Here is a 22,713-nt window from a genome sequence, read left to right on the forward strand (position 1 = left end):
GCGCCCGCTGTCACACAGACCACCAGGGACACGGGGCTGGAGCGTTATTGAAGCGCTCCAGCATCCCGGGGGGTTAATGGCCTGCCAGGGGAAGGCACCTTCCCTGTTTAGTACAATAAGCAAATCCCCTTCCCCCGCTGCTCTCAGCGCCTTCCATAGAGGTTTGGCGGGCTGGGGCAGGGATCCTCCCCTGGGCCCGCCTCCCTTGCTTTCTCCGGCGGCCTTCGTAGCTGGTGTCGGGGTGCAGAGCCGGGGTCCCCCTTACATACCTCTCCTTCATAATTTCAGGTCAGCGTATGTAGCGGTATCACTACCGGGTTGCTGGTCTGTGTAGTTGATAGTGCAATTAGTGCAGCCAATTTCTGCATTGTATGTGACTATTATGTTAGCGCTGTGTGTCTGCTTTCACTCCTGTCAGCCATTTTTTTTTTTTCATTTTTAGATCAAGTATTTTTTATTTAAAGTTTTGAAAATACACCCAATAAAAAACAATAATAATAAAAGCAAGTGCGGCAAGTATGAAAAGTAAATTTTGTGGCATATACATATAGACAAAGCAAAGTATAAGATATAGACATATTATTTATGATATACATACGAGTACCCGAAGGTGCCATTCGGGTTCCCGAAGCATGAGCTAGAGACCAAGAACAATAAGCATAAGAGATGCATAAAAAATATCCCACCATAAGACTGACCACACCCGCAAAAATAACTAAACAAATACAAAATACACCCAAAGCAAACCTACCCTATAACCCCCCACCCTGTATAGCCTATCCCCAACTCAGGTATACCTGGATCCCACATTTCCCTCCCCCCTAACTAAACTAACCTACTACTAACAGTAAACCCAACAGGAAAGTACATAAAATATAACAGCAGCAAGTCCTGGAACCACGGCAGACCCCACAGGGTTAAACATCTGAACTTGGCTAATGCAGGAACCACAGACCTATGGAAGGAGAAAAGCATGAACCGATTTTCCTCAAATGGAGTGTTGACCTGCAGGATCAAAGTATGGAGATTGACATCTGTCTCCTCCCGGGGTTGCCAAGGGATACAGCAGGAAACAAGAATATTCATTTGTAAATCCCCAACTTTGCTGATAAGTCTCTGAGCAGAGGCATTGATAGCTTGCAGGATCTGTTGTAGAGAAGCCACCCATGTTTGTTTTGTACAGGTGTAATGATAGCAGAAATCAGCAAGGACTGGGTATAGGAGCTGTCTAATAGAGGCTGGGGTGGGGCCCACACAAGAATTATGTGACCGAGGATTACAGTGTAGGCAATCTTACAGAGACACTGTCCCTCCACATGTACCCAGGATCCAGCAACCTTAGTGAAGCAGGGCAGGGACTGTATTCAGCCTCCTCACCTAAAATGGCCACAGGACAGACTGACAGCTTGTTACAGTAAGGAGCCAGAGCATCCACCCGCAACCACGATCTTCAGACCACACACACCGAGCAGCAGACAATGAGGATTGCTGCAGACCAGACAGCACAGGAGTGTCAGGAACAGCATAAAGCGAGACACTGCCGGAACCTCAGCTTAGGCCAGGATACTGTCTTCAGTGTTGGAGCTGGTAAGTGTAATTAGCAGGCACGCAGGGGGACCAAACTACCTCCCGAGGTGCAGTGAAATGTAATGCCCCCCCCCCGTAAGCCATTTTTACTATCCTTATTTTTTCCTGTTAAGCGCTCTCTGTGTCAGTATTGTCAGGGTGGGAAGTTACCTCACAGTTTCAAGTGTTTATTACTGTGGGAAGGTCACATACCAAATATGTCCAGTGAGGACTCTGTGTCTATGGGAGCACCTCTCCTGTTTTCCTGCTCTAGGTGTAAGGCAGGTGTGGGGGAGGGGGTGATACTTCAGGATGGTATATGTACCGCATGTTTGACCCTTCCTGGTATCCCTGCTGTACCCAGCACCTCACAAGGGACCCCATGGGCTTCCTTTGCACAAGCCTTGAATATCCTTGTGAATAGGTTAGCAGCCCCCCCTGCGTTTCCCCAATTAGGGTTCGCGCAGCAGGCGGTTGTCCCTTCCCCCCCTTTTAGGGGTTTCGGGACAGATGGTGGTGGCGCAGTGTCCCCCTCAGCAGTTTCTTCCTCCGGTGGAACTTGTTTGGGCGCATTCTGTGTCCGCCACGGCGCAGAATATCACAGAGCAGGATCAAAGACCTGCTAAGAGAACGCTACTGTCATTTCCATCTACACAGTTTGATGATGGGTCGTCTGATGATGGAGAGATTCTGGATTTGTCTGACACCACTCAATTAGGGGCGGAGGTTAAGTCCAAAATATATATTCCAAGTCTCATACGGGCTGTTCGTACGGCCCTGGTGATTACTGACGACAACCTGCCGGCAACACCTACACATGCTTATTTTAAGGATGTTAGGGGAAAAACTGCTGCAGCACCTCTATCTGGCCAGCTGGTGGATCACTTGGAGGAGGCGTAGAAATCTCCGGGTAAGAGGTTTCAGCCTCAAAAGCGTTTGGCAGGTGCATACACCTTTGCGGAGGATTATTTCTCTAAATGGGAATCTCCCCATCAGGTGGATTCTCAAGTGACGTGCTTAGTAAAGAGTGCAACTCTACCTATGCCGTCAATGTCTTCTATGACGGACGCTACAGACTGTAAGGTGGAAGTGTGCCTTAAATCTATCTTCCCTCGCTGGGGGGGCATCCAGGCCAGCTATTCCAGTCTGCTGGGTGGCCCAGGCTATGGAAAGATGGGCAGACGCATTGGAAGCATCATTTGCTCCGGAGGTTACCCACTAACAACCTGTTCACTGGTAATCTCAGGGATTCTGCTACTTACATTAACGAAGCAGACTTGGACCTTAGTCTTCTGACTTCTAGGATTTCCGCGGCAGCTGTGTCTGCTCGCTGCTCCTTGTGGTTGCGTTCTTGGAGGGCGGATGCTGAATCCAAAACGGGTTTGGAATGCTTACCTAATAATGGTCAGGTCCTGTTCGGGCCCGCTTTGGACAAAATTGTGGACACGCTGGCGGCTGCCAAATCTGTATCGCTGCCTTCGGCCTCGACTCCATCAGGGTCGAAGAACCCGTCCTTTCGACCCTATCACCCACGGCAAATCTAAGGTGCAGTCCTTTCCGAGACCTTCAGGTCCCAAAAAGACTGCCAAGCCCAAGAAACAGGCTTGGAGTACAAGATGTCCGGATGACAAACCCTCAGCCTGATGGGCAGGGCCTCCCCTTGGGGGACCCCAAGGTGGGAGGCTGACTTCTGCAATATGCCCAGTGCTGGTATCAGACCACCACAGACACTTGGGTAAGGGAAGTGGTATCTCAGGGATATGCCCTCTCCTTCCGCAGACTGCCTCCTCATCAGTTCTTTGCAGCAGGCCTTCCTTCGGATCCAACGAAGGCCCTAGCGATCCAGGAGGTGGTGCGCTCTATGCTCCATATGGGAGTCATAGTGCCTGTTCCGTTACCCCTAAGGGGGACGTGATATTACTCCAACCTCTTTCTGGTTCAGAAACCAAATGGATCCTACCAACCTATCCTCAACCTCAAGTCCCTGAATAAGTTTTTAAGGGTCCCCCGGTTCCGAATGGAGACTCTGCGTTCTATTGTTTTAGCTATGCAGCCTGGGGAATTTATGGTGTTCCTGGATATTCACGATGCCTACTTGCATATCCCCATTGCCAGGGCTCATCAGCGTTACCTCAGATTTGCGGTGTTGGATCACCAGTTTCAGGCTCTACCGTTTGACCTTTCCATGGCCCCTCAGGTGTTCACAAAGGTCATGGCGGCACACCTGCGATTACAGGGGCTTCCTCAGCCGTCACAATGTACATCCGGGGGAATGGTCTCGTCCACCGGGAGTTGAAATACCTCCTGGTGAAAAGTGGGGCCTTCCTGAAATGGACCTCTTGGCTTCCATACACAACCGCAAGCTGTGGGTGTATGGATCACGAACAAGAGACGCAGAGGCTCTCCTGGTAGACGCTCTGTCAGTATGATGGACCTTCCAGTTCTCGTACCTGTTTTATTCCGTTCTCCCTTCTGCATTGTTCTCCCCACTCTTTATTTGTCGGGCGTCCACCCGGTAAAAATCCCCCACGGCCTGGCACTGTAACTTCGGCGGTGCAGCCAGTGCATTGCATCAGGGCCTGCACCCGCCGCTAGTGTCCTCAGTACCCCACAAGTGTAGGGCAGACCACAGTGAGTAGCGGTCTGCCCTACACAGAAACAAACACCCATTCGCCAGCGGCAGCTGTGTGTTTGCCATACAGACTCTGATTGGCTGCTGCGGCCACGGAGGGAGCCGGCTGGAGCTCACTCATGAGCTCCCATTCCGGCTCCCCCCGCAGCGGTTGATGTGAGACGTCTCTCCCATTGTGCAGAGCGGGTCTGGAGCAGCGGACAGCAGCGGTCGTCAGCTGGAGCGGGGATCAGGTAAGTTTTTTTTTTTGTGAGTATGAGTTACTGTATAAAGGGGGCTGCTACTGGGGGCATTGTATAAAGGGGGTTGCTACTGGGGGCACTGTATAAAGGGGGCTGCTACTGGGGGCACTGTATAAAGGGGGCTGCTACTGGGGGCACTGTATAAAGGGGGCAGCTACTGAGGGGCACTGTATAAAGGGGAGTCATCTGTCTGTTACGGTGTGGCTCTTGAGACTTCCCCCTTAAGGTCTAAGGGTTTCTCCACATCAATGGTGAATACCATGCTCCGAGCTCGGGAAACCAGCTTCGGCTAGAATTTACCACAGGGTGTGGCATACTTATTTTGAGTGGTGTCGCCCTAGAGTGTACGATCCTCAGGAGTTTCGGATATCCGGAGTGCTGACTTTCCTACAGGTGGGCTTGGATCTAGGTCTGCGCCTCGCCTCACTGAAGGTGCATGTCTCTGCCCTGTCTGTTTGGTTTCAACGTAGGATTGCTATGCTGCCTGACATCCGCACCTTTATGCAGGGTGTCCTTCGCATCCAGCCTCCCTTTGTTCCTCCAGTGGCTCCTTGGGATTTGGCTGTGGTTCTGAGGGCACTCCAAGGTCCTCCATTCAAGCCTTTGGGTTCCGTGGAGTTGAAATGGCTTATGACAAAGACAGTGTTCCTTCTGGCTATTGCTTCGGCCACAAGAGTGTCGTATTTGGGGGCTCTCTCCGGTCTCTCCTGAGATCTAATTTTTAATTCAGACCGGGCGGTTCTTCGGACGAGCCCTGATTTCCTTCCTAAGGTGGTTTCTAGTTTCCATATTAATGAGGAAATCTCGGCTGGTGAGGCCTCATTGGATGTGGTACGGGCACTGCGGATTTATGTGGACCGTACCACTTCTTTACGAAAATCTGACTTCTTGTTTGTCCTGTATGGCTTTCAAAAGAGGGGTTGGCCGGCCAACAAGCAGACTTTGGCGCGGTGGATTCGCCTGGCGATCTCCGAGGCTTACGCTCAGTAGGGTCTTCCAGTGCCAACTTATGTGAAGGCGCATTCTACAAGGTCTGTGGGTCCTTCGTGGGCAGCTCGACGTGGCGCCCCGACTGTTCAGCTTTGCAAGGCGGCTACGTGGACCTCTGGCCCTGATTCAGAGCCGGATGCTCTGACAGAGCGCTCGCTCTGAATCAGGGCTGTCCTTCCTAATTTTAGAGCGGCCTCCATCTCACCATCGACAGCACGCCCCATTTGTAGCGAGACCCATAGCGACTGCTTGGCTGTTGCTATCCGGGTCTCGCGCATGCGCACGATGGAGCCGGCTCCCTCGTACGCATGCGCACTGGGCCAACATCGACCCACTTGCGAGCGCTCAACGCTCGCGTGCGGGTCTCAATTAAGCCCTCTGTCCATACTTTTGTCAGGCATTACGCCTTTGACATGTTTGCTTATCAGGATGCTTCCTTCTGGCGGTGGATTCTCCTTTCTGCACAGGAGAAACCCCACCCTTGAAGGATACTGCTTTGGGACATCCCCAAGGTATCCCTGTGGATCCCTAAGGACCCTGGAGTAGAAAACAAGAGATATGGTAAGAACTTGCCTTTGTTAAATCTGTTTCTATGAAGTCCTTAGGGTACACAGGGCACCCGCCCTGTGCTTCTGTAGGATGTTATACTGGTCACCAGTTTCTGACTCCCTTTCTGTGAGAATGTGAATCTTGTGTGTTCAAGACGTCGTTCTTCCTTTTGTTCTTCTCCGGCCTATGGCTTGCTACTAAAACTGAGGTGCAGGGTAAAGGAGGGGGCTTGGTGCATCCTGGGATGACAGCTTATATAGTGCCCATGGACAAGCTCATGCCTATACCTGTGGACCCTAAGGACTTCGTAGAAACAGAGATAACAAAGGTAAGTTCTTACCATAGCTCTTGTTTTTAAAAGCAAGCATACACCAGACTAGAACTACAGTATATGCCGTATATGTGGTCTATTAAAATGTTGAATATATGTAACTCACCGTTCTCTATTTGTTTCAGAGTATGCATTGCATACTATATTTCTTTTAAATTTTTACAGATCATGACTGTTTTTGATATGCTAAATTGTTCACCAAATTCACTCTACCTTTTTATGGATTTTTTTTAGAATACGGGATTTACCTCCAGCATGCATTCTCAACATATTGGCTGGAGACTTGCAAACTCCCAAGAATTGGCAGTTCCTGAAACTAAGTTGTCGACCCTTTCCTCCTCAGGCAAGAACCCATGTGTAAGTTCAGGTAAGAGTCAGGTTCCCATAAACCATTCTATAAATAATATAATAAGGCATGGTGTAATTTTAAAGTAATATAAAACTTCGAGGCATTGTGTTTTTTAATATGAAGTACTGGCATATAAGAGTTCATGCATTCTGCAGCCTGACATCATTGGCAACATCCCTAGTTGGCCCTGCAGTAGACTCGCGGGAGCATGCATACATATGTTGCTCCGATCCGCGGCTTCAGATGACATATCATCTAATGCAGGGGTTCCCAACCACGGTCCTCAAGGCACACTAACAGTCCAGGTTTTGAGGATAGCCATACTGGAGCACAGGTGACTTAATTAGTACCTCAGTTAAATTGATCTGTGCTCAAGCCTGGATATCACCAAAACCAGGACATGTGCCTTGAGGACTGAGGTTGGGAATCACTGATCTAGTGTGTACCCAGCATAAATTTTAAATGATTTGAACAGGGTTCCTCCCTCTCTATAACCTACCTGACTTTAGTTCCCCCAGTGCCCTTTGGAGCTAGGTGTTTGATGACCTGACTGAGGCCCCATATCCACAAGTCCTTCGGTCCCATGTTCATCTGACACACCGTGTTCTGATCTCTTACGGTTGTCAACTTCAACAAATATCCAATTTCATATTGCCACAGCGAATGCTGTTATTAAGCATGATTTTCGATACCTCCTTGTGGGCAAGATATTTTTCATTCAATCCCTGATTTGGCTGGTTCTAATGAAGCAGTCGGTTTCAGTCCACTTCTTGATGTGCATATTGGTTTTCTCCTTCGAGGCAATTCCGTTCTGCAGGTACCATTTCCCGAAGTTCCAGTTAGATCTTCTGTCCAGATGGAACGTGTCCTATCTCTGTCTGTTCCTCCTCTGGTGGCTGGATTCCAAGAATCTCACCAACAGTCACCCGACCGATCTGGAAATATACTCTGGTGACCAGGGACACCACTCTTTGGGGCTGGGTAGCTATGGTTCTTCAGTTCCAATTTCAGCGAGTGTGGTTTACTCGTGAGAAGTCTCTTCCATCAGTGTCCTGGAACTCCGGGCAAAATCTTCAGGGCCTTGACTGCGGCAATGATCCATCTATGAGGTTCTCCGGTAAAAGTCAGACAACGTCACGACTGGTGTTTCTCAATCGCTAGGGCAGCATCAAGAATATTCTGTCAATGAAGAAAACAACCCACATCATGTGGTGGGCAGAGCACCACATACCTGCAATATCATCTGTCTTCATTCCTGGGGCCGACAATTGGGAGTCCGATTACCTCAGTCGGCAAGATCTTTACTCTGGCGAGTGGTCCCTTCACTCTGAGTTCTTTCTGGATGTGGTGGAAATGTGAGGGTTGCCGGATGTCTGGCGTGATGGTGTCCAGACATTTATTACGCAAGAACGAGTGATCTTGCGGCTCTGTCGACATCATGACTTTTCTGTGGAATTTTCACTTCATCTACCTCTTTCCTTCACTCCTGCTGCCACGTGTTCTCAAACGCATCAAATGGGAACAGGTGACAGTCATTTGGGTGGCTCCAGATTTGTCTCGGAGGTCATGGTACATTAATATCTGGAAACTTCTCATGGAAGCCCCTTGGCATCTTCCCAGTTGCCCAGACCTTCCTCAGCAAGGTCCATTTGTCCACCCCATCTGACATCTGCTGCATTTAATGCCGTGACTGTTGAGATCACAATCTTGAGGGCTAAAGGGATTCCGGAGGAGGTTATCCCGACAATGCTTGAGGCTTGAAGCCTATTTCTGCTCATCATTCTCACCAGATATAGCGTACCTGTATCTATTTGTTCCCTTCACCTTCCACGTGTCTGCTTCTGTTCCTTCAGGAGGGTCAGGACACATGCATGTGTTTAAGGGTCAAGTTTAGGTGCTTTCTGGTATTTTGTTTTACAGCCTTGCTTTGGTGCTGGAAATTCCAACTATTCTACAAGGGGTCCTTCATGTGCAACCTCCTTCTTCTTCTTTTTTTTTCCCCTCCCACTGCTTCATGGGATCTGAATTTGGTCCTGTTTTCTGCTGACTGCTCCTGTTATACGGTGCTGTCCTATCCTGTACATCCCCTCTTCAAATACTTTAAACACGTGGTCTCCAAAAGTTTAATTAGAGACAGCTGAAGAGCCAAAAGTAACTAGTTGGAGGGATGTGTGGAGGCTGGAGGTGTAAAACACCTTGCAAGAAAGTGAACCTATAAATCAGGGCCAGATTTTTTTGAAAGTATAACCGCAAAAAGCAAGCTGCCCATGACAATTTAAGATTCCGTCATCGCTAGGGAACTCCTCGTCCACCTGTTATGGTTTATGTATGCCATGGTGTTGTCTCTCTGAATACAGAGAGGGTTGCCCATCAGTACAGACCTGGCCCCGGAGGCACATATGGCTTAGTACGTAGACCCCTTAAGCCAGGTACACATTATACGATGTGGGTAACAGGCCGACTAACTCCATATCGTGCGGTCATTTGACACCACACAATGTCGTTCCCCAGCCGCGTCCACAACCATGGGGTCGTTCATGAAATTGACAGATTGAGCGGCATGCATACTCGATCTGTCGATGCAATGAACAACCCAGCGAAACTCACATAGTCGCTCATTGTGGGTACACACTTGCTGATGTGGACGATATGACATCCAGATCCGCTGGCGGGGGCAACATATAGTCTAGTGTGTACCCACCTTTAGTCTTCTGATCCTTTTAAGTTGAGGTTGATCACTCTTTAATAAAGAAGCAAATCAATGGTCTTCTGGAGAGCAGGCTGTTTTGTAGTATCTTTCTCCTTCATCCACTAGGGGACACTGGAGTTCAAGACAGTGGGGTATAGACGGTGGTAGAGCAGAGCCTGGCACTTTAAATAATTCAGAAGTGTGACTGGCTCCTCCCCCTCTATGCCCCATTAGCCCCAGTTTTTAGAATGTGTCCGAGAGAGCCGGTAGCACATCAGGCTGTCTCCAGCCTTTTTTCATATTTTTTAATGTTTATTTAATAAGCATTGAGGACAGGCAGGCTGCTTACTGTGGCAGTCTGCCTGCTACGGGGGAGCCGCCGGGAGGGCACCACACGGCTACTGCAGCCTGTGTCCGGTGACCCTGAGGAGGGGGCAATAACAAATTGAGTCATCGGACTCTGCGAGGCCACCACTGCTGACACCGGCATGTGTCCGGGTTCCTCGCCGCCCCCTCAGCCCAGCATCCCGGCCGCAGCAGTCCGTAATATCTCACCACTCCTGACTAGCTGGAGTGGTGGGCCAAAAACGCTGGGCTCAGGAACAGCGCAGCGGCTGTTGCAGCCTCCTTCCCCCTGTCGGTGAACTGGTGGTGTCGGAGCTGCTTGCGTGACCCGCCTCTGCAGTCGGCGGCCGGGTCTCTGCTGGCCACTGGTGCCCCCTCCTGTTTGATGAGGGGAGAACAGTCTGCAGTGGGTCACTGTGAGTGCCATTGCGTGGAGTGGTTGTGGCCGCGCCGGGGCTTGTGCCGTGGAGGCTCCGGCGACGGCATTGACGGGCGCGCTTGGACGCCGCTTCAGTGCGGCTGTCTGTGGTCTGGCGGCTGCTTGGCAGTTGTCGCGGCGCCGGTGCTTGCGCAAGCGCCGGCGCCGGGTTGGTCTCCCGCGTGGCTTTTGTGGGCGCGCTTGGACAGAGCCATGTTCTCCCTCCTCTTGTGGAGGAGGAGACGCTGCACCGCTGATCATGAAGCGCTGACAGGCCGTCGGGCGCGCAGTAGCCCTCCCAAAATGAAGATGGAGGTGTAGCGCCAAATGCCTGCCATTAGCGGGAACTGTAACGAAGTTAGCGCTATTCCCGGCGGTGCGGAGGCGTGGCTTAGGTCCGGCGGCCATTACTACTCCTGGGGAGCAGGTGCCGCAATTGCTTATAAGCCGCTCGCTTAGTTGGCGCGCAGTACAGCGCAGGTTTACACTCTTGGCAGTGCAGAGAGAGGTCTGGGCCCCTGTAGAGGCTACACCCACTGTAACCTTAAATACCAATTCCGCTACTGCAGCTAGTACAAGGTAGCCTAATGTAATATGACATGCCTACATGGGCAAGTATGTGTTTATACATGTATGTATATGCGGGGCCTTCCTGCATGTGTATGTATTTATGTATGTGTGTGGGGGTGTGTGTGTGTGTGTGTATATATATATGTGTGTGTGTGTCTGTTATTGCCAGTATTGTCTACTGAATTGATGGTGCAGCGGAATACGCTGTGCAGTGTAGAATCTGTTAAAGGAATAACAAAATGTATATATGTATAACTCCCCTGTGCATAGCAGTAGCATATATGGGCAGCAGCAGAATCTAGATAGAACCTGGTTTGGTCTCTATAATAGTATACTGCTGGAATAGATTATGCTGAGGCATACTGAGCGAATTACAAACCTACGCACGCAGTGTAGCAGTCTTCCTGCTTACTGAGTTACGCAGCGGCAAGGTCCATATAGAACTTGAATGGTGGTCAGATTCCACAATGAATTGTTAGAAGAGAGAGCACTGCAAAACAGTCGGCCCCATAACTATCCTAACTGCTGCCCTACGTCATTGTGATGTTACTGTGTAGAGGATAGATATAACCATTTTACGATTGTCTATCTCAAAATGGCTGCAGGAGTCTGTTTGATTAAGTTTCACTCAGTACTCATATTAAAGAGCAGCACCTCTACATAGCATGGGTCCCGCCGCCACTATTATAGAGTGAGTGTCCGGGTACCCTGACACTAGCTCAGGGAGGAACATGCCGCAGCCTAATACATAGGCTGTGTCCATGTCACTTACCCTCCGCATGATCTGCCGATTGATCTATATCTGTGTCAAATAGACCTGTATACATCAGTATACTGCACTGAGGTAGTCACTTTGATTCCCACTTTGAAAAAGCGGGTTCAACTGGAGCTCAAATGGCTCACCCGATAAGGCGAGTACACCAGTGACAGAAGGGTCCCAGGATCGAAACCAGTCTGGGACATCACGCTGTTAAAATATCCTGCCCCCCTACGCCGTAGCAGAATGACGGCCACACGCGGCACATGAGCAGTCTCCCTGCGTGGAGGTAAGCCACATGTATGTATATATTTGTATTTTATACATAAGCCCTACTTTAGAACATATACATATGTCTGGAGTGAAGTTTGTCCTGGGCTCAACCAAGGTCTTGGCTCAGTTCATTCCATGGCTCTACCTGTTGCTCATGTTAAATATTATTGTCACCTATTGATCTTGATGTAGGTACGCGTATAGTATCGCTTTTTATCCTTACCGTAAAGGCAGAGGAGGATCTGTTAGCAGTTTTGTCTGATACCTAGCATATTTTAAAAGAAGGATCCTGCGATTGGAGACTGGACTCTCCTGATGCGGTAGTTTGGTACAATAACTACATCCATATACCGTATATATAATATGGTGGCTCTATAGATTAGAGTCATGTTCTGCAGCTTACATTGTGATAGTCACAATTCCCTCAGGCATTGCTTCTAGTATGGACCCTATGCATGTCCTGGGGCCTTCTTGTATGTCCACACTTGTATATTGTGGAGCAAACTATAGGGCTCTAAGAATGCAAGATGTGCATATATGTATATATAATAATAATATAGCATGATAATCTCCTAGTGCAGGAGTCTGACAAGTGTCCTATATTGGTACTAACTCTTCCTTTCAAAGAGATTGCCTTCTCATGCAACTATGGTCTCTGGGTGTACGTGTGGATATATACTGATATATTCACATTCTTTGTATGAATATTTACTAATGATTGGGAAAACCTGTTTTTTAACCCTAAATGGGGTTATCACTACAGATATATCCTTCTTACTTGGGATAATTAAGGCACTCTATGTCTATGTACAGGTGCCTTTCTCAGTATAGGTTCTAGTACTCAAGATTATTGTTTGTCAATATCTCAATTAAATGAGGCTATAAAGTGGCCCCTAGATACACTTCCTATCAGTACATGGGGAATCCAGGTTCTACACCATCCTCAGGACCTAACTGTTTAAATGACAACAGACTACAGTTACTGCTCCTGTGCCTGAAGGCCTAGGGCCACCCACCGAATAGGCAGGGTCAGGCCTGGCTTGATTAGCTGGGTGAGTATCAAGTAAATCCTTGGACCTGCGGTTCAATTTTGAATCCTTCCCGTTGTGATCACTATAACTTTCAAGGGTCACTGGTGGGGATCCATCATCAAATATGTAAAATTTCTGTGTGTATCTTTACCGGTACAAGGTCTTATATAAATCCGCCTTTAACTAATATGCACTTCACCATTATAAGTATGAATGTACTGATACACTAGCAGACCGTATTTGGGGTATATGTATAATCTCTATATGTATACACATCCCTAATGTAACAAGCTCAGGTTTAGAGTCCTGTTGTACAACCTTCTTGTCTCCACTAACAATTTGCTAGTTTTCTACAGTATTTCCTAAGACAACATCGTCAGACTGAAGTCCGTGCTGTAGAGCATTGGTTTTTAGCCCACTGAACTACTCTCTATACCTGACGTGACGGGTTGCTGTGAGAGGGAAAGGGTCAGTGACATTCTACATAGCGTCTAGAGGGATTCTGGTTACTCACAGGTAAGCGGTACCTCACTAATTCCTCAGAAGAGGCTACTATTTCATGCAACCTGGCATTACAAGTCTCCCTTCCGCACCCTAGCTGCAGTCCTAGCAGCCATCCGCTCTCGTAATCAGTTGGCTCTACTACACTTTAGAGCTTTCCTGGCGTGTGGGTGCATAGTTCCAACATTGAGAGTGCTCGCTTCGGCAGCACATATTCTAAAGATTGGAACGATACAGAGAAGATTTGCAAGGATGACACGCATTTTCGTGAAGCATTCCATACTTAATTGTCACTTTATTCTACTAGAATTTGTTGGAGTTATAAAGGACTGTAGCACTTCTATGGACTAAGGCACTTCTTTACATTAAAGTGTGCGGTCATTATGTTCTGCACTGGGAGCCTGATTCCTGTTCAGTATCTTTGGATATTTTCATCACACTGAAAGGTATCTGATGGGTACCTTTATGGTTGTCCTAGTAGCCTTGCTGTATAGGATGCTTCCATATATATTGGTAGCTCTCCCTGGGTGGCTGTTGCATCCGTGCTTTTTAACTGCCAGGGTTTCCGGGTTGTTTTTCATACTATGTTCGGGCCAGCAGTTCGTACTGACTACGCACTTCCATCATGAGGGACGTTGTCTGTTGTTTGGGGTTGTTGCTGTGGTTTTCTTTTCAGGCCGGCACAGGGCGTGTGCCGTATAGTCCCCGCCTGAGGTGCCACATACACGAGTTTGAGACCCGCCCCAAGCGGTAGTGACGTCTCTATAGGCAGGCAACTGATGAGCTGCCAGACACTCTGCCAGTGGTCTGGTATGGGGATTTATAACTGCAGGGTTTCCGTTGCTGTTTGATCTTTCTGTTCAGAGTGGTGGTACTGCTGTCTGACCCTCTGAAAGAATTGAGACCACAATTCCTTTAAAAGCCGCCTCTGCCTCATACCCAGTGGGATCTCTATTTGTTGGAGACTTCCTTCTGCTGGTTGACAACCTTGTAGTAGTTGGGCCTCGAGAATGGTCCAGGGCGACTGTTCGGTCTTGACTTTTTCCTCCCTGTATACTCTTGTTAGGAGTCTGTGGACAGGATCAGCTCTGTATCTGTAAATTGGTATTATTATACGTATATCTATATGTATTCTGTCCAGCACTGCTGGAGGTCTGCTGTCGGCGACTGATACAGCTTCCTATGTTCGACTATGGTTCGGACTTGGTCTGTTTTCAGCTGGGTTTACGCTGTTTTTGATGTTTTCATCTGCGGGTGTTCTTTCGCTAGCTGTTGTTCCATTCGCATTACGCTGTAAGTTGTGGAATTTCTGTGGCTGTTTAGCAAGGAGTTTTGATTGTCTCCTCTGCTCTGCGACACTTGATCCTCGGCTCTTGCCTTTCCATTGGGCCTACGGTTCTTGGCGATCCTGGTTTTCGGTTTTGCCAAAGGGTCTGCAAGTCCTCCGCGCTTCCCACCCGGGAGGTTGGCTTTGGGACGTCCCCACTGTCTTGAACTCCAGTGTCCCCTAGTGGATGAAGGAGAAAACAGGATTTTGGTACTTACCGATAAATCCCTTTCTCCGATTCCACAGGGGACACTGGACGCCCGCCCAGCGCTGCATACCTGCCGTGTTGTTTCGTTCCTTATATGGTTGTGTGACCCCATGTGTTCCCTGCAGTGGGTTCCTCGGTTCTCCTTCAGTCGGTATTGTTCCGTTCTGTGTTCATCTCCTTCTCCTCATTTTCCTATTGTCCTCCGTCTCCTCTCGGGCTCAGTTCTTAAACTGGGGCTGATGGGGCATAGAGGGGGAGGAGCCAGTCACACTTCTGAATTATTTAAAGTGCCAGGCTCTGCTCTACCACCGTCTATACCCCACTGTCTTGAACTCCAGTGTCCCCTGTGGAATCGGAGAAAGGGATTTATCGGTAAGTACCAAAATCCTGTTTTTAGAAGGCCAGTTGAAGAAAAATCTTTTGGGCGGAAGCCCCTGGATGACTGGGATGTAACTCCTCTCCATAGCGAATGTCCCACAGATCTTTACTCCTGTCCTGGAACAGAAGATGGGATCCCCAGGCCAGATTACCCTTTGATCCACTAAGTGCAGAATGAAACCTCTGTCCATTAGGCTTTGACTGGGAGAAATCTTTGTTCTTGTAGCCTGAGAGATAATTTTGTCAAGTTTAGGTTCAAACAAGACTGCTCCCTTCAAACAGAATGGCTTCCAAATACCTCAAAACACATCTGCAGTCAAGACCAGAGCTAAAGTGTACACTTGGCACCAACTACCAAAATCGATAACCTACAATATAACCACTTGACTAAACACTTTTTGTTGAATTCTCTATTTAACACTTATTGACAAAAGTCCAGGAATGATGATGTTTGTCCATGCAAGACGACGTTTTGCCTCTTTCTGAGTCCCGTTTTTTTTAAAATCCGAACTCTGCGTGCAAACTCGAACCTATCCGAGCCTGCACATCCCTAATATAAATATATATATATTTATTATATTTTTTTGAAGCACGGTATGCCATAAAAATAGTTTTATTTTTATGGTATACTGTAATGATGGTCGTTGAAGCCTGTACTATCAATGGGTGATGGATTTAATCCATTGATGGATGAGCTCTATGCATGCACAGGCCGTGGCCATCGGCCTGGGGGACTACTATCATAAAATATACTGATTTTAACCATTATATCGTATAATCGATATATTAGTGATCGGGCTGCCAATGGAGAAAGTGGCACTACTAAGTTTATATTTTCTCTGTGGCTGCAGGCAGCACTGGATTTCCCCCAGCAGCACTGGGCGTGGGCTGCCAATCACTGCGACGTAAGTATTCTTAAATCGTAACGGGAGAAAAAATTAAATACACCACAACTGACCACTAAAAAAGCATAACTAAAGGTGCGTACACACTTAACGATTTTTTGAAGGATTTAACTATAACGACGTAATCGTTCAAAAAATCGTTCAGTTCCTGAGTTATGACAATGAACAAAAATCGTTCAAGAGCGCTACCGTTTGTAGTTTGTAGTTCATTTCAGACTGACCAACATAACTATTTTCATTGAGGGAAGGAACATTTTTCGTTCATAGTTGTAAAAATCATTCATTACACTTCAAAAAATCGTTCACTATTAATGGGAAAATCTGACAGATAATCGTTTGGTTACAAAATCGTTACGTGTGTATGCACCTTAAGTTTTAAAGGGTAAACCGCTCCAACACATTAAAGAGGCAAAACACAGAGAAACGCCTCATGGTTTAATCTTCTTCATGTTTTTCAATCAAAACCTACCGTCCCACTGAGATGAGTGGAAGGAAGACTTAGGGCCCTATTTAACAACTATCCTTAATACCGGCAGCATATTTCATTTAGTATCGCAGTGATACAAACTAACATGCCACTGGTATTCATCATTACTCACGTCTCCGCTGGGATCCTACGCTCACCTGCTGGCAGCCTGATGCTGCCAGTGACGGGCTACTCTGTCATGCACATGTGCGATGGTCAGTCTGCGCATGTGCATGATTTATTCACCCAGCTGGGATCCAGCAGTGCCTGGAAGGCTTCACTAAAGATGGCGAGAACGATGCAGTGACAATCCGCAGTAATTCTAGATTACAGCTGTTTGTTAAATGCAGAAAAAATTACATAACGAGTGCTAAAGGTTGTTATGCATTGTTAAATGTGGCCTTTAATCTTGCTGTCTTTTAATGAGCTAAAAAAATCCTAATTTTGATTGTTAGAAAGCATTAAAATATGGTTGATCAAGGTTTCCAATACATAGCAATGTTTCATAGTGTCAGTATTAATATATTATGCAGGATTCAATTTTAAAACCTTTAATACAGAAAAAGGTTTAATACAAAAAAAGGTTTAAACCAAATAAACCGTTGGTTAGGGTTAGGCACTTGGAGGGGAGGGATAGGCTGCCGAAGGCGACGGTTAGGATTAGGCTAGGGTTAAGTTTAGGCACTTGGAGGGGAAGGGTTAGGTACCAGACTAAGGGTTAGAGATAAGGCATTAACATGTGTTCATGTTTTCTATTTAACAGTTGCATTTATACACCTCATAGGTAAAAGAACCTGCAGCAGATAACATGTGAGCACATACTACTTTATGTTGGTGGCATTTTAATTTGTGTCCCAGGTGTTTGACTGAAATAGCCAGATTGTTAGAGGGAAGTTGATATTACAAAGCAGGTGAGCCTGTGTTTCTTTTGCTTTGTTTTTTTCAAATGCCTTGATTTTTTGGGGGTTCTGATTTGAGCAGTGAGCAGATCCATTTAATTAGTTAACTTCCGATCGAAGCTCTATTAACTTATCAGTGCATGTAAGGTAGACCAAAAAGGCACTGCTTGTCTTTACTATCTGCATCTATCATGTACCTCCATGTAATATGGGAGGACTTGCAAAATGTTCAGAACTAAAGCTGTTTAAGAATTTTTCAGAATAGGTTGCCAATGGGTTGTAATATAGGAAACTGACTTCCTCCGTTTTGCAGCTACTTGGGGCAGTAACTTGTCACAGCTTCCTTTACTATATGTATTTATAGTTCTTTCTTCTGCCAAAGGCTTCACATGCCTGGTTTAACATGTATTAATAATACACTGACTGGTGACTTAATGTATTTTATTAGAATCCTGTAGCTCTTTCCCATGGCAGTTACTTATTTGTGGTTCTTTACAGGCTCAAAGAAAATAAGCAAATCTGAAGAAAATCTCCTAACACCGCAGAAATCGGAGGAATTAAGTCATCGCATGTCCTGGACTGGACCTCAGCCCATAAGCGAGTTGTGTGATGAGGGAACACCTTTAGCTGGATACCTCTATGCTACAAACTGCTATTCTGAGCCTGTGCTTGTAGCTGGAAAACCCCCCACCATGCCAAAAAAGCTGCATCTTGCAAGGTGCCAAGAAGATCAGAATCCGAAGGAAGACTCCCTATGTGAGGAAGAAAACACCGAGGCTCAGATCACTGTACGGAGAATCACAAAAGCATTTACAGAATCGGGAAGTGACCTTCATGTGGTGGTCGGATGTGCAAAGTCTCCAGAAGAGGACTATCCTGAACTTTTTATTTCTGAGTCTCAAAAATGCCCTGAAATCAGGGACAGTAGTTTAGACAATGATTGTGTTGTAGATCACTGTACATCTAAAGAAGAGTTCTGTGCACAAGAAAATATTATTAATGATAAGACGACCAGTAATGCAATGTACCCAGATAATCGCTTGGAAATAATTCCTCGAGGCAAACCCTCTCAGACTGGATTGAAGATTGAGGAAACCCACCGTTCAGACATCATAAAAGCTGTAGGCCACAAACAGGAATCTCAAATGGAAGATCTTAAATTCGAAATCCGAAACTTGTCTAAGCCCATCTGTCCTATTGCTGGAGAAGCGACTGACATACCTGCAATGTCGGAACCTGCATTGCAGAAAATAGTCTCCGTTCCATTGTCCAACAAAGAGGCTACCGTACAAAGTTATCAGGATGCCATACCAACATCTATGCCAGCTCGTAGAGCTAACAGGGTTTCTGACCACATACAGCACTTTAATAAGCTCTGCTTAAGTGACCGTAGTGCTGCCCAAAACACGAAATCCCCCATCAAATTTCAGCGTACACCTGTGCGCCAGTCTGTTCGCCGCATAAATTCCCTTTCAGGGGTGAGAAGACAAGTGGAAAACACACACTCTGCTGGATTGCAAATGGTAAAATCAGTTAGTTGTGATGAATTTCCATCCCCAGCATTGCCTCTGACTAAATTACATCGGGCATCTTTTTCTACCAGTAGTCGGGAAACCTCTGCATCCAGTGATCATTTACCTCCATATCCCTTTCGAGGATCAAATTCCAGGGTTCCAAAGCAATCTTTCATAAAAACCCCGAGTGTTCTGTCTTGCACTACAGTACCATTAAAGTCTGTGTTTGGAGACCTAACAAATCAGGAAATTTCTCGGACGACGTGTACAAAATCTGATCTCTCTGCAAACACACCTAATAATACAAGGCCTATTCTGTCTGTCAGGGAGCCTAATCGTTATAAAGGGTCACCAAAGAACCCAATAGCCAGGGTAACATTACTGCCAGCTACCAAGCCTATAGAGTTGTAAGAGTATCTTCACATGTTTGACATAGCTTGTTCGCTTTGACTTTGCATTTTAATTCTACTGGAAAAGTGGATTCGGTTTACAAGAATGTTACCATGCAAGCAAGACCACCTAAGTAATGCTGTCCTCTCTACAGCTCTTCCCAGAAGCACCTTACACATATTTTAAGCTGTTTTAAGACGGTTTTAAACTTGATACTGATTAATTCAGGAGCTGGAAAAGCAGATCTGCTTTTTATCTGTATTTTTAGTCATAAATAATGTAGAGCTTTCTACACAATGAACACAGATTAAAACGTTTGACTTGAAATTTCCTCTGAGCTCTACTGTGCTGGAAAGTTAAGCTGCCTTGCAAAGGCTGTCAATGTGTGACCGGACCATCTGCCTTCTGTGTTCAGAAGCCTACCAAACTTGTTCTGTTTTTAGATCATACTGTGTACACGGGTAATCCATCTTGAATTTTTTTATTTTTTGGGAGATCTATTTTCTCAGTATTTAACAGACTCTTTACATTAAAACGTGTCTGTGCAGAATTGACTCAAGGTAGTAATTCAGCACAAACATTTTTATTTTTTTTCGGTTTGAACTTTTTAATTGCAAATTTTAGAGTACATTGTGGGGCTGAGGGGTGGGTATCTGTTGCGTTGGTTCTTAATTTTTTCTCTGGCGTTTTGTGTTGAATTGTAGCCAGAGGAGTTTACAATTTGGGTGCAGCTTTTGTCTGTAAATTAAAACTATTTAAAATAAGTAAGCTTAAATTGAAAAAGGATGCTGGGTATTTGTAGTTTTATGTTGAGATTGTTTGTGATTGTTACTTATATCTTTCTGTTTGTATATAAAAGTATGGGATACAGAATGCTTATGACTATACAAGTTGTCATTTGGGGTACAATGCCTAAAATATATAATTAACGGTCAGTGCTGCAGTGCATGGCCCTTATTCTCTAACCAGCAGTAAAATGATTGCTTTATGTTCTAGGGAAGTAGCCAGGAACAGTCACTTGTGCTTCTGGGACACTTAATTGTTTTCTAGCTCAGTGGTGAATGCTGGGAAACTCTACTGAGCTCAGAAAATGCTGTGATGTCACCAAGAATATATACATACATCTTTTATTGGATACCTACATTTTGGAAAGCCCTGGCAGCCGTGGTCTCTGATCTCCACTGCTAGTCAGTACTGATATATACTGTGTAGATTTAGATTGCACTGAATCTATCAAAATTAGCCATGAAGAAAAACCTGAGATTGGCTCCATAGTTAAAATGTAGAACTTAAATATGTTACGTTTGTGTAATTAATCCATAAAACTCTACACATAATGTACAGCTTTGTTTCACGTAACTTGGGTAAGCTAGATAATAGTGTGACTTTCTATGTTTCAAATAATTTGATACGTTGTTGTAGGAATCATGGAGACATGCATTTATTTATTTTGACCTTTATTACCTGCAAAATAGATGAATTCACTATGCTAACAAGAGAACCCTACCTGTCCTTGGAACAAGCACACTGCCATTTACTAGGGTATATAAAGTAATGGAAAAAAACACCTTTGTTTAACAAACCGTGCAAAATTGTTAAATGTAGTTGTGACTGTATGACACGCCCCAGCCATTCCCTTCGTACATTGGTTAGCACAGTACCTCATAATAGCTTTAGGGAGAAATTGATTGGTCATGTGAGTATGGTTCGAAAGCTGGAAAAAGAGCAGTAGAGAATAAACAAGTCCTTGTGCTTTTACAATTTGTTTCAAAATCGCAATCTAGATTGTTACCCACCTACTGATTATAGTCAGACTATTGCACAACACCAAGTCCAATCTGTCACTGTTTTGCTAAGATTTAGAATAATTGCTTTTCTGTCTTAAGGTGCGTATCCACTATGTGATTAAACAGGCCGATTGAACAATAACGACATCGTTATCGTTCAGTCACTTGTTAATCGTCCTCAAATCGGGCAGTTTAAAATAAAGGAACGACCAGCGATGCGCGTGCCCGCTGGTCGTTTTTGACATCTATCATCGCCCGAACATGCTGGTCAACCTGACGTCGTCAGGTTGACCATGAGCGGGGGGATGATTGATGTGCCAACACTGAACTTTCAATGTAGACACAGCAAAGACTGTGAAACGACTGCACGATTACAATGTCGTGTTTCGTGCAGTCGTTTCTATGTCTGTAAGTGGATACGCACCTTAAGATGATCTTTGGCATTTTATGTTTGTATGTGCATCATGATGCAGCCTAACCATCTGAGTGTTTCATTTACAGTCCATTAGAAAACAATGTAATATATATCTTTTGTTTTGCCTTAACCTGTTTTTTTTTTCTAGATAATTCTGTTAACTGGTATGTGATTTTGTTCCTGTGACTGAAGTCTTATTTTACGGAGCAGAAAATCTTTTCAAGTCCTTTAAAGTCGGGAGAAGTTACCTTTTCCTATTTCTGGATGCTGTACGATGGTTTCATTATAGTCTTTAGGTTAATTGGTACTGCTAAAATTTGCTGATGGTGAATTGTCGCGTTTTGCTTTTCTGTGTCTGAGACAGAAATAAAAAAAAAAAATGGCTGAAGGTTTTTAATTTACTTTATTTCAAGGTTTTAAACAAAAATAAAATTGGTTACAGACGCTGTAGCAAATGTAATAGTGAACAGAAAAGATGGCACAGACTTATTTGTACAAGTTTAAAAGTTGTGGTTCATTTTTATTTTTTTTTAAGCTGAAGTGAGTCACCTACTAATCTTAAATTTACACTGAGGTGCCAAAAGTCATGGGATAGATGCCTAGTATCGTGTAGGACCCCCTCTAGCTTGGCAAAGTGCAGTAACTCTGCGTGGCATCGGTTCACAAGTGGACAGAGGACCTCTGGTGAGATGTTGACCCATGCCACCTGGATAGCTTTCCACAGCTCTTTTTTAAATTTGTAGGTACAGGATCTTGGGTGCGAATAAACCTCTCCACCACGTTCCATAAATGGTTGATTGGGTTTATGTTGGGCGAACGTGGTGGCCACTATTTGTGGGAACTCTTCAGAATGCTTCTCAAACAAATTCTGGATGACATGGGTCCAATGACATGGTGCATTATCCTGTTGGAATATTCTATTGTTGTGCGGGGTACATTAAGTCCATGAAGGGCTGTAAATGTTTATCAAGTAATGCTAAATAGTGGTTACCGTTTAATTTCTTGGTCAGGCAGACCCAACCTGTGACACATGAACACACCCCACCCTATTATGGGACCATCACCAACTATAGTACATGGCCTCATGGGATCAGTGCAACACTCGAACCCTACCACTAGCCTGAAACAGCTGGAACCGTGACTCCTGGACCACGACACACACTTTGCCAGTCCTCCAGGAT

At 45.8% G+C, this 22,713-nt stretch overlaps 1 protein-coding gene and 1 pseudogene across 2 annotated transcripts in view; both read left to right on the forward strand.

The window, feature by feature from the left end:
• The window catches only part of ARHGAP11A (Rho GTPase activating protein 11A), a 70,105-nt gene extending 48,169 nt beyond the window's left edge, over window positions 1-21,936 (forward strand). For both annotated transcript variants that reach the window (XM_088456602.1, XM_088456603.1), the window contains exons 10-11: window positions 6,545-6,677; window positions 17,925-21,936. In XM_088456602.1, the coding sequence (XP_088312728.1) occupies window positions 6,545-6,677; window positions 17,925-19,351 (1,560 nt within the window). In that variant the 3' untranslated portion in view covers window positions 19,352-21,936. The remainder of the gene's footprint in view (window positions 1-6,544; window positions 6,678-17,924) is intronic.
• Window positions 13,436-13,530, forward strand: LOC148477577 (U6 spliceosomal RNA; annotated as a pseudogene).
• Window positions 21,937-22,713: the final 777 nt, after the last annotated feature.

Source organism: Taudactylus pleione, unplaced genomic scaffold, assembly GCF_031769625.1.
Source record: "Taudactylus pleione unplaced genomic scaffold, aTauple2 ptg000707l, whole genome shotgun sequence".
NCBI lineage: Eukaryota > Metazoa > Chordata > Amphibia > Anura > Myobatrachidae > Taudactylus > Taudactylus pleione.